The sequence below is a fragment of the Cyanistes caeruleus genome, chromosome 19 (assembly GCF_971803275.1).
Source record: "Cyanistes caeruleus chromosome 19, bCyaCae1.hap1.1, whole genome shotgun sequence".
Classification (NCBI taxonomy): domain Eukaryota; kingdom Metazoa; phylum Chordata; class Aves; order Passeriformes; family Paridae; genus Cyanistes; species Cyanistes caeruleus.
In genome coordinates, this window is record NC_141719.1 from 5,422,672 (window position 1) to 5,432,559 (window position 9,888).

General features: G+C 52.7%; 1 protein-coding gene, 1 long non-coding RNA gene and 4 other non-coding genes across 6 annotated transcripts; 4 read left to right on the plus strand and 2 right to left on the minus strand.

The window, feature by feature from the left end:
- Positions 1-549: 549 nt before the first annotated feature.
- Positions 550-622, plus strand: TRNAR-UCG (transfer RNA arginine (anticodon UCG)). Its single transcript has one exon. It is a non-coding gene; the product is annotated as a tRNA-Arg (tRNA).
- Positions 623-852: 230 nt separating this feature from the next.
- Positions 853-925, plus strand: TRNAR-CCU (transfer RNA arginine (anticodon CCU)). Its single transcript has one exon. It is a non-coding gene; the product is annotated as a tRNA-Arg (tRNA).
- Positions 926-2,861: 1,936 nt separating this feature from the next.
- LOC111937328 (uncharacterized) lies at positions 2,862-4,567 on the plus strand. Its single transcript, XR_002868564.2, has 2 exons — positions 2,862-4,206; positions 4,464-4,567. It is a non-coding gene; the product is annotated as an uncharacterized LOC111937328 (long non-coding RNA).
- On the plus strand, positions 2,883-2,955 carry TRNAR-CCU (transfer RNA arginine (anticodon CCU)). The gene has a single exon. It is a non-coding gene; the product is annotated as a tRNA-Arg (tRNA).
- TRNAR-UCU (transfer RNA arginine (anticodon UCU)) lies at positions 3,950-4,022 on the minus strand. The gene has a single exon. It is a non-coding gene; the product is annotated as a tRNA-Arg (tRNA).
- A 67-nt stretch (positions 4,568-4,634) lies between the features above and the next one.
- MRPL58 (mitochondrial ribosomal protein L58) lies at positions 4,635-7,136 on the minus strand. Its single transcript, XM_086857711.1, has 6 exons — positions 6,902-7,136; positions 6,268-6,304; positions 6,094-6,153; positions 5,425-5,507; positions 5,151-5,320; positions 4,635-4,870 (listed from the first exon to the last, which is right to left on the minus strand). Exons 1-6 carry the CDS (start codon positions 7,064-7,066, stop codon positions 4,786-4,788), a joined length of 600 nt encoding a protein of 199 aa, XP_086713837.1. The 5' UTR covers positions 7,067-7,136; the 3' UTR covers positions 4,635-4,785.
- Between the last annotated feature and the right edge of the window lie 2,752 nt (positions 7,137-9,888).

Below are 9,888 nucleotides of genomic sequence, written 5' to 3' on the forward strand. Positions count from 1 at the left end.
GACCACACCGTGTCCTCATTTCCTGCTGAGCCTTCCATGCACCCAAGGATTTTCTGGTTCTGCCTCCTTGCTGATCTCCCATGCTCCTTATGTTCTTTTCTGGGACCTCACAGTTAAAATGAAAGGGTCAGAGACTTCTGTGTTTTCTATGTGTCTGTGTTTTCCTCTGCTGCCCTCCTCTCCATCTCTGCGGGTTTTTCCTGCTGTCATCCCAGTGATCTTTGTGGGTCCCTTCCAACCCAAGATATTCCATGATTCTGTGATTCCATGAATGGCTCCAGGGCAGCAATGGCAATCAGCAAGTCCCACACTCGATTCCCCCTCCAGCAGCAGAATTCCCATGGCAGCAGGTGGTCCTTCCCCAGCCGTGTCCCCTGCCATTCCCCCTGTCCCCCACGGCCCCCCGTGTTCCCGACAGAGCTCTGTGTCCCCCAGAGAGCCCCGTGCTCGCCCTGGCCCCGTGTCCCTGCCCGGGGCTCCGGAGGGAGCCGGGAGGGGCGCGGGGGGATGCCGGGGGTTGGCAGCATCACTGGGGGGCTGCAGCGCAGTGACCGCGTGGCCTAATGGATAAGGCGTCTGACTTCGGATCAGAAGATTGAGGGTTCGAGTCCCTTCGTGGTCGGCCTTTTTTTCCCCCCCCCCCCGCTTTTAAATCATCTTTTCCCGTTTCTCCCCTCGCATCTCTGCCCCTCGTGGAGTGGAGGCAAAACGCGAGCCCCGGCTGGGTCGCAGCGCTCCCGGTGCTGCCCCGCGCCAGCCCCGGGGGTGGCCCCGTTCCGGGAGCGGCCCCGGGACGCCCCCGTAGCGCGGGGTCGGGGCCGTTCCCGCGGGGCGGGGCGCGCGCCCTGCGCAGCCCCAGTGGCCTAATGGATAAGGCACTGGCCTCCTAAGCCAGGGATTGTGGGTTCGAGTCCCATCTGGGGTGACCGCTATGTTTTGCCTCTGCCAGCCCCGTTTCCATGCTCTTTCTTCCCATTTCACTGCCCTGGGCTTCCTCCTCCTCCTCCTCCTGTCCCTGCGGCCGCTGGCTGTGGCTGCTTACTGGGGAGACATTCCCCATCCCGGTGGGAGATCCCAGATGAGTCAGGAGAATCCAGAGGTGTGCATAGACCAGCGCCCTGTCTGAGAGCGGCACTAGACACAAAACCTGATGCGGGGAAAGACCAAAGAGGGAGATCAAGGTGATCCATGATGTGTTTTGGGACAGTGAGGTCCCCAAGGCAGCTCCAGGCTCTCTCCATGTGCCAAGAGCTGCTGTTGATGGGATGATGTGTCTGCTCCCAGCTAGTGGTCCCTGTTTAGATTTCATGGAAAAGGGAAACAACGAGGAGCAGCTACAAACTGCCCCAGGCTTGGGTGCAAAGGTGGATATTTTGTCCAGCAAGTCGTGTGGTCCCAGATCTCAGGTTAGGCTGTGATTGAGGGGATAACAACCAGCTTTGCTTTGGGACCTGTGGATGAGAGGTGTTAATGAAAGGCTGATTTTTGGAGGGATGTTAGTGAAAGGATGGCTCTGGCCAGGTCATGGACATCCTTCAAAGTGTCCCAGAAGGCACCAAAGCAGAGCAGTTGCAGTTGTTTAATTTGTCTGGGCAGAGCTGGGTTTTTCTTGAGTCAGAGAATTTCAGCTGCATTTTTCTCTCCTTCCAGGTGCATCCTGTATTTATTATCAGCAGCACTCGAGCCCCAAGCCCATTTATGCTGGTCCACCTTGCGTGGGGGAACCTCTTCCGGGAGCAGGACAAGTTGGGATGGTCGGGAAGCTTTACTCCACCAGAAACCACATCTCCAAGAGGGGCTGGTCAGTGGGGTCACAGTTTGGCTGTGCTGCCCTGGGACCAAAGTCCTCTCTGTAAGTGCCTTTGGAATAATGCCCTCTCAGATTTGCTGCATTAAAAAGCTGCCTGGAGGGTCTTTTCTTGCAGAGTTAATGGATTTTGAAAGCAGCTGTGGTCAGGGTAATGCCACACCAGTAAAACACAAAGTGAAGTTTCTTTTTAAGTAGATTTTCTCTCTTAGGTGTGGGAGGCTCTGCTGCCTGGAAAGCAACAAACCTACCCAAGCCCTGGACAGTGGACCACTGACAAAAATACCTTCCTGTGGTGGGCTTTGGGGAACTTTTTTTGGGATTAGATGAGAAACATGGGTTTTGGGGAGAGCAGCATTCGGGGGCGGGGGGACCAGAGCTCGGAACCGGCAGCAGGAGGGGTCGGGGCCGCAGCTGGAACCCGGTTCCTGGGAAAAGGAAAGGGGAGAGACAAGGTTGGCTGAAATTTCCCATACTGCCAGGGGTGCCGGCTGAATTACGGGGGGTTAGGGCTGAGGTTCAGTTTGCTGTGGTTCAGTGGGGAATACCAATTCATTGCCCCTTCGTGTGCGCAGCGCTGCTGGATCCAGCTAGGGTAGGTGGGGGGGGGTTAAAGCCTCTCGTATCCCAAGTGGGACTCGAACCCGCGAACCCTCGCTTACGGGACCAATGCTTTGCCCACTCGGCCACCGGGGCCGCAGCGACCCCGCGCCCAGGCCCCCCCGCGCGGGCACCGCGGGGCCCGGAGCGAGCGCCGCGTTCCGGGGGCGGTTCGGGGCTTCATTGCACCCCAAACCGGCACAGCCAGCTCCCGCTGGGGCCAAGGGGGCGCAGGCGGCTGCGCGGGGATCTCCACTCCCCCACACACATCCCCACGCCGCGTCTGCTTTTGTGAGCTGCGCCGGGAGGTGGGGGGGATGGAGCCGGCCGGAGCGAGGCCTCGCTCTGGGGACTGTTCAGACCGGGGTGGGCCCAGAAGAACCGAACGGGACCCCCCAGCCCCACCGGCAGCAGCCGCGTTCCCGTCTGGCCAGCAGAGAGTTAAGTGACGGCGCCTAAAACACGCGAGTGCGCGGCCCCAGTGGCCTAATGGATAAGGCACTGGCCTCCTAAGCCAGGGATTGTGGGTTCGAGTCCCATCTGGGGTGACTTCTTTTCGCTGCCGAGGATCCGCGGCGGATGCCGGGGTGCCCCGCAGAAGGCGCGGACCGGATCGGACCGGTTCGGTTCGGTTCGCTGGCGGCGGGGAACGCGATGCGCCCCTTCCTGCAGCCCCTTGCTGCTTCCCCGCTCTCCATCCCGCACCTCCTGGCGTGGATCGGGCGTTTTTCGTGCTGTTAAACCAGGCGCGAACTCGGAATCTGCTTTTATTCCCTGAAATTCCCAGCTCCTCCGGCTCCGGTGTCAAGTGCTCGTCCAGGTCTTTACGCCTTTGAAGCAAAGTTTTCCAAATCTGAGGGAAAGGAGCCCAGAGCAGTGGGTGGTCCTGGCAGTGAGGTCTCCTGGGGATGGGGAGGCTCAGCTCAGGCTGTTGCTGTCCTGGATGGTGATGGTGGGAGGACGTTCAGTGTCACAAAAACATCGCAAGCAGCGACATTCCCTTGTTTGTAAAGGCCAGGGCACAGCACAGAGCTTCAGACACCTGTGTCTGTGAGAGGGCTGCTGCTTCCCCTCCCATGCCCAGGGAAGAAGGGGATTCACCATCCCTGGAAGTGCTCAAAACGTGTGTGGATGTGGCATTTGGGGAATGGTTTGCTGGTGAACATGGCAGTGCTGGGTTGGACTTGATAAATCTTAGAGGTGTTTCCCACCCTGAATGATTCCTTGCAGAAAAGCTTCTGATGGGGGAAAATGTGAAATGAGATGTCTGCTCCTGGTGCTGAGAGGAGTGCAGAGGCCAGGGCAGGGCTTTCTGGGGTGTCAGGATGCATTGGAATGGATTCCATTTTGGGGAAGATCTGGGCTTTGAACACTGTTTCTGCAGATGCAAACATTCCATCAGGGGAGAGCTCAAAGCTCCCCTTCCAAAGGGAATGCAGCAGAGTCCTGATACCTCCATGTGCCCCAAATAAACCCGAGGGACAAATTCTCTCTCTTATTTGGGAATTTGGAATGTTTTCCTAAAACAGAGCCACCTCTCCCCACCCCAGGTGGGACTCGAACCCACAATCCCTGACTTAGAAGGCCAGTGCCTTATCCATTAGGCCACTGGGGCCCTGCCAAATACCAAAAAAGGGTAATTTTGGTTTCTTTGGGCTTCCCAGTAATCCTGCTTGGCAGTGGTGAAACACAACAGAGCTTCATCCTCCTTAAACAGGGTCCACTAACGAGCATGGAGGACTCATCCAGAGGATTTTAGTGTCCCACCTCAAAGGCCAGAAGCCTTCTGCACTCACAGGGTGGGTTCTGTCTCCTAATGCTGAGATTTCTGCCAGATTCCTGATGTGGCTGTAGCTTAACCAAATTATGGGCTTTGTTTGGTTAAATAACAACCACTGAAAGGAATAAAACTGAAAGGAAATAGAAGGAAAGAAACATCCCTCTAAGGGATGGACTTGATGATCTTTGAGGTCTTTTCCAAACTTAATGCTTTAAGATTCTATTTTCTACTTAGATATGTTGCTGAGACTGCTTTTATTCTTCCTGTTCTTCCCAGAAATCTACTGTAGCTTTGTGTTCAGCAGAAGAGGGTGCTCTGATGCAGCACAGGCTGCTTGAAAAACACAAAGAACATTAAATAAAAGTGTCTGACAAATATCAGATTTCTTAGTTCCTCTCAAATGTGAACAATAATTCTGGAAAATGACTGACAGACCATCACAGTGTATCACTGGCTACAAAAGAAGATGTTAAATATTTTTATTTACACTGTCAGGCTATTTTTATTCAATACAGCTCATGAGTTTAGCATCATCTACAGCTGCCAACACCACTTCTTTAGGAAGACAGAATGCCAAGGGCTTGGATCTCTGCTGTTCTCAGTCAAAATCTGCCTTCCTGCTCTGTTTTATAGTTGAGTGTATTTTTTTCTGTCGTAGCCGTTCCCGGTTCATTTTTTCCACCCTAGAACAAAATCAAAAGATCCCTCAGTGTACAAAGAAAACATTTAAATATTCAACTTTTGAGATCTGATGAACAAACAAAACATCTTCAGATAGAAAAAAAAACAGTCCCTGTTCTGGGGCTATTACCCAGCAAAGCAGTTAAAATCTAATGGATGAGTGGTAGTTCCTTAAAAAAAGGAATTTAAAGGAGTATGAACAAAAATGTTTAACAATGCTGCAAATGAAATTGTGTAACATGATAGCCTGAACTCAAATAAAGACCATTTAAATGAAGATACCTCTCTATGAGTTTCTGTGCTGTCTCCTTAGACACCACCTTGGGTTTCTCGATCGCCTCTGTGACCATGGTCCGGATTTTTTCCAGGCAAATTGCCAGATTCCTCATTTGGTAGCGACTCTCCTCTGAGGTCACAATCAACTCACCAGCCCGGTTTATCTTATTCCTGTGCTGAAGGGATAGAAAAACATGATGTGACCACTGAAACCTCATTGGAACTGTCATGTTCTGACACTGAGGCATTGAAACCATGGTTGGAAGGGGAGGGTTGGTACCATCAGAGCCATTTTCTGTCTCACAGCTTCGGGAATCCAGTCGGCTGATGCCAGGTGGAAGCGAACCTCTGCTTTGGAATTCACTGGGAGGAAAAACAGGGTCTTTGTTTCAATGTCACAGCCTGCCTTCCTCAGATTCATGAGATAATTCAGCCTGATCTCTGCTGGCTTTCAACATGGGATGATTCCATGATGAATCTTCTGAAAGGTCACAGTTCTCTTCTTGCTGTATCTTTACACACCACTCTACATGACAAACTTACACCTGTCATGGCATTTGCCTTTCTATACACTACAGAATTTATTGCCTGCCACTGCCTACCTCATTTTTAATGGCAGAACAGGGAGTATTTTATTTGAATTAAGCTGAGAATTTCTTGCACAATGACTTTTCAGAATCCAGCTGGCTCTATTATATTTGATCTATGGATAGAGGTGGTGTAGCAGGAATGATCCCTGTAAGTGTTCCTAGGGGCATCAAATGTGTTCCCACTGGTCTCCAGCACTATGAAGACTCAGAAGTTGTGTTAAAATGCAGGGTGAACAATAAAAAATAAGTATCCAGAAGCATGAAGACGCTGTTTAACTTCAAGTTCTCGATATTTTGCCACATGGTACAGAAAAACAACCGAAAATGGAGGTTTGTCCGAGGGAGCAGCTGTTCCTCACCTTTATTAACATTCTGCCCGCCGGGGCCGCTGCTCCGGCTGTAGGACACGGTCAGGCGAGCTGGAAGAGAGGGGCAGGGGCTGAGCCGGGACGGGGCCGAGCTCGGAACACGGTGCCGGTGCTCGGGAGCGCTTCCCGGCTCCCGGCAAGGCTGTGCTGGGCGGGGGGACTCACTCATGGGGATGTCGAGGGCGGGCGGCTGCAGCTGCTCCTGGAAGACACACCGGGGGCGTGTCGGGGGATCCCGGGGGATCCCTGTGGTCCCTGCGGCCCCTCGGGCGGCCCCGCCCGACCCGGGGACACGGGCTCGGACCGGCCTCGAACCGGGCCCGCCCCGGCCCTTCCGCGCCTCACAACAGCCACGGCAGCGAGAAGCCCCGCCCACCCGCACTATAACCCCGCCCACCCGCGCTGTGTCCCCGCCTATCCGCACCGTAACCCCGCCCACCCGCGCTGTGTCCCCGCCTACCCGCACCGTAACCCCGCCCACCTGCATTGTGTCCCCGCCCACCCGCACCGTAACCCCGCCCACCCGCACTGTGTCCCCGCCTACCCGCACCAAGACCACGCCCACCCACATTGTGGTCCCGCCCACCCGCACCGAGGCCACGCCCACCCACATTATGATCCCGCCCACCCGCACCGAGGCCACGCCCACCCACATTATGATCCCGCCCACCCGCAAGGTGGCCCCGCCCATAATTAATAAGCCATTAAATAAACCCTGCCTCCACGCTGTCAATCAACCAATAAACCCCGCCCAGACGCCGTCCCTTGGCCTCTTCCTCTTTCCCCCCGCCCCTCTGACCGTGGTGTGGGCAGCGGTTCCTTCCTGCCGCGGAGGGTACAGCTTGTCCAGGCTGTGGGAGCTCCGGTATTCGGTGCCGGCGGCGGCCCGCTGCGAGAACCGGGCGCACAGAATTGCCGGCCCCAGCCACGGCCGGCACAGGCCCCTCAGCGTGTGCACCGCCATGTTGGCCCCCGCGGTGCGCTCCCGCCAGGCGTCCCCACGGAAACGGCAGCCGCGCGCCGCGTTCCGGGGCGGGGCGGGGCGCAGGAAGCAATGGGAGCGATTTAGAGGAATAAAAAGGCTCCTCGGCGGCTGTGGGGTGGATTTTGAGCGTGTGATGTCCGTGCTGGGGCTCTGTGGGGCGGGGAGTGTCTGCAGCACTAATGGGAGGTGTGTGGTGCCGAGAGAAGGGAATGCGGGGGGATGACGGATGAGGGATGATGGAGGTTATGGTGTCTGTGCGCCCCAGACCTGCGTGGTCACCAGTGCTGAAAATGAAAATACATCCAGCTTTTTTAATGTGTTGTGTAGTTTTTGCACCTGGAGTGCTTCAGTTTTCGCGTCTTTATCCTGTCAAAGCGCTAAAGAGTTACATACACATACACATGTACATACACACATCATTTCTTTGAATGCTGATATAGCAGCGGTGGGTGTAGGATGCAGGGGAGTGAGGCAGTTGTGGAAGTCCTTCAGCCTTTACTCTTGCTGGAGCTGTCAGGCTGGCTTGACAAGAAGGGTGTGCGTTCCAGAGGGGCAGGGATTGCTATTCCTGGCAGCAGGAAAATGCACAGGCAGGGATGGGCTGTCATTTGCTCTGCTGTTTTGACAGGAGCTGACAATCTCTTATTGAAAACTGTGGATGAAGCCAAAATGGGTGTTCAGAAGATGACACAGACTGTGTGACTGATCTGAGTCCCACACAGATAATCCATTTAAAGTCAGGGAACTCAGTCCTTGGGAGGGAGAAAGTCCTGAACATGGATGGTTCTCTGGCCTGGCTGCAGCTGAGCAGCTCCTCACTTTGCTTTAATCAAACTTCTGGAGTTCTGCTCCACTGCTCTTGTCCGCACTCAGCTGAAAACAAAAGGCTTTAAGGAAAAAACCCAGAGCTGTCAGAGGCAAACCGTGCCATCTGGTGACCTTAATTTCTAACAGGGAACAGGTAAATGTTTGTGATTTGTAGCCAGAGTGATGGGTAAAATACTCAAGGCAGGATGAGTCATTTACCAGCTGCTGTCAAACTTGTCTGATGGTTGTGCAGGAGCACCTTCCAAGGACAGTGCCACAGAGGGGCTGGGGAAGGAGCTGGCAGGTCACACAGGTGAAGCCAGGCCAGTCTAAAAGGACATTTGTCTGGTTTTGCTTCATTCCCACACCGTGTTGGTCCACAAAGCCTTGGTAAAAAGCTGGGTGATATCTGTTTGGATGGTTGGAAACTGCTCTTCCTATCAGGCAGAGCTTGGGATATTAAGATCTGACTTTGGTGTGAGCCAAGAGAGCCAAACCTTTGGCATTCCAGCTGGAGAAAGCAACTGCTTTGTCACTGGTCCTGACTGAGGAAGCTACCTCAGCCCCTTGGTGGTCACTGATGAGCAAAAGCTGTCCAGAGCCATCCCAAAAACCTGAAGGAAAGGCTGAGGTGTCCACAGATTCAGTCACTCCTTGTGTGAGGGAGGGTAAAGGCTGCTAATGTAGGAGCAAGGTCCCTCAGGGCTTTGAGGAGTCTCAGTTGCTGTAAGAGGGAAGATGCTGAATCCTTCCTGGGGGAACTTGAGCTCTGTAAATCCCTTGAATTTGTGCTTCAAGTGGCTCCTCCCTGCTAATAACAATAGGTGCCCTCCTGAAGGGTTATTGCAGCTGGTGGTACAGTGAGAAGCCAGGCCAGATCTGATGGAACTGTACGTGTCTAAATGCCAGCTTTCAAATTCAGCATGAAACCAGATAGTTGGCAAGCTGTGCCCTTATTGACCTTAATGCTGCGAACTGAAGAGGGACACTGATTTTGCCAAATTCTGAAATGATTTCCTGTGACATCATACTTTTGCTCATCCATTTTAATTGCATGCAGCAATTTTCCTTTCTGTCATGAACCATGGGGGTGTGCTGTTATGTAGCAGTTTCTCTGGTTGCTCAGCACTCTCCTGTTCCCTCTCAGTGGAGTTGTGTAGCTTTCCTTGGTATTCCAAAAGCAATTGGAAAAGTTTGGATCAGAGGTGGCATAAAATGCCAGAGATGCTTATTTCTCCTCCTCTGATCACTGAAAGCTTCACTTAAGGCAGGAATCGAGTGACTCTGACTCACACAGTCAATCAGGATGTGTATGTATGGCCACTAATATTTTTGGATGCAGAAAAAATTGCCTTCAGCATTTTGCTGAACATGAACACTGATACACGGCAGCTGTGCCTTTGTCAAGCCAAATACTAATATCATGTTACTTACATCAGTCAATTTTGGATTTGTGGTTTGCAAAAAAGCCCAAAAGAAAAATAGGATTTGAATTGGGACCTTAGAAATTGTGTGGTTTTACTTCCGAGCTGACAAAAGAGGGGTTTTGTTGCGTGGCAGTGTTGGCAGTCCAAGTGCACAAAAGTGTGTGTTATATAAATAATGCAGCAGAATAGTTCAGCATATTCTCTTTCCTTTCTGCAACGGTGCCTGAAGCACTTTCTCAACCCAAATTGTATATGAAAATCAAAGGATTAACTCTCGTCCTGTTCTTAAAAGTAAAAAGAACTGTAAGAGCTGAGAAATTGGTGTTTCTTTGGATTCTAGAGGAGAATAGAGCATTTAAAAATATATTTTAATGTGTTTTGCACTTAACTCTGAGGCTGATCCACATGGGATTGTTTAAAACAGAAAGTGAGGGTTATTCCCTTCCTACACCTTTGCAGCATGAAGTGACTGCAGGGCAAACACTGCCTGGCTTAAACCAACACTGCTACAAATGCCAAGTCAAAGGGTGGTGAACACTCCCAGGAAATCAACAACACTTCCCTTGC

Bases quoted from the DNA above. Each gene is read 5' to 3' on its own strand.
- MRPL58 (XM_086857711.1), bottom strand. From the start codon at position 7,066: ATGGCGGTGCACACGCTGAGGGGCCTGTGCCGGCCGTGGCTGGGGCCG. The intron at 5,508-6,093 runs GTGAGGAACAGC...TTTTCCTCCCAG, and splicing joins CGGGCAGAATGTTAATAAAG to TGAATTCCAAAGCAGAGGTT. The intron at 5,321-5,424 runs GTACCAACCCTC...CTATCCCTTCAG, and splicing joins GACAGAAAATGGCTCTGATG to CACAGGAATAAGATAAACCG.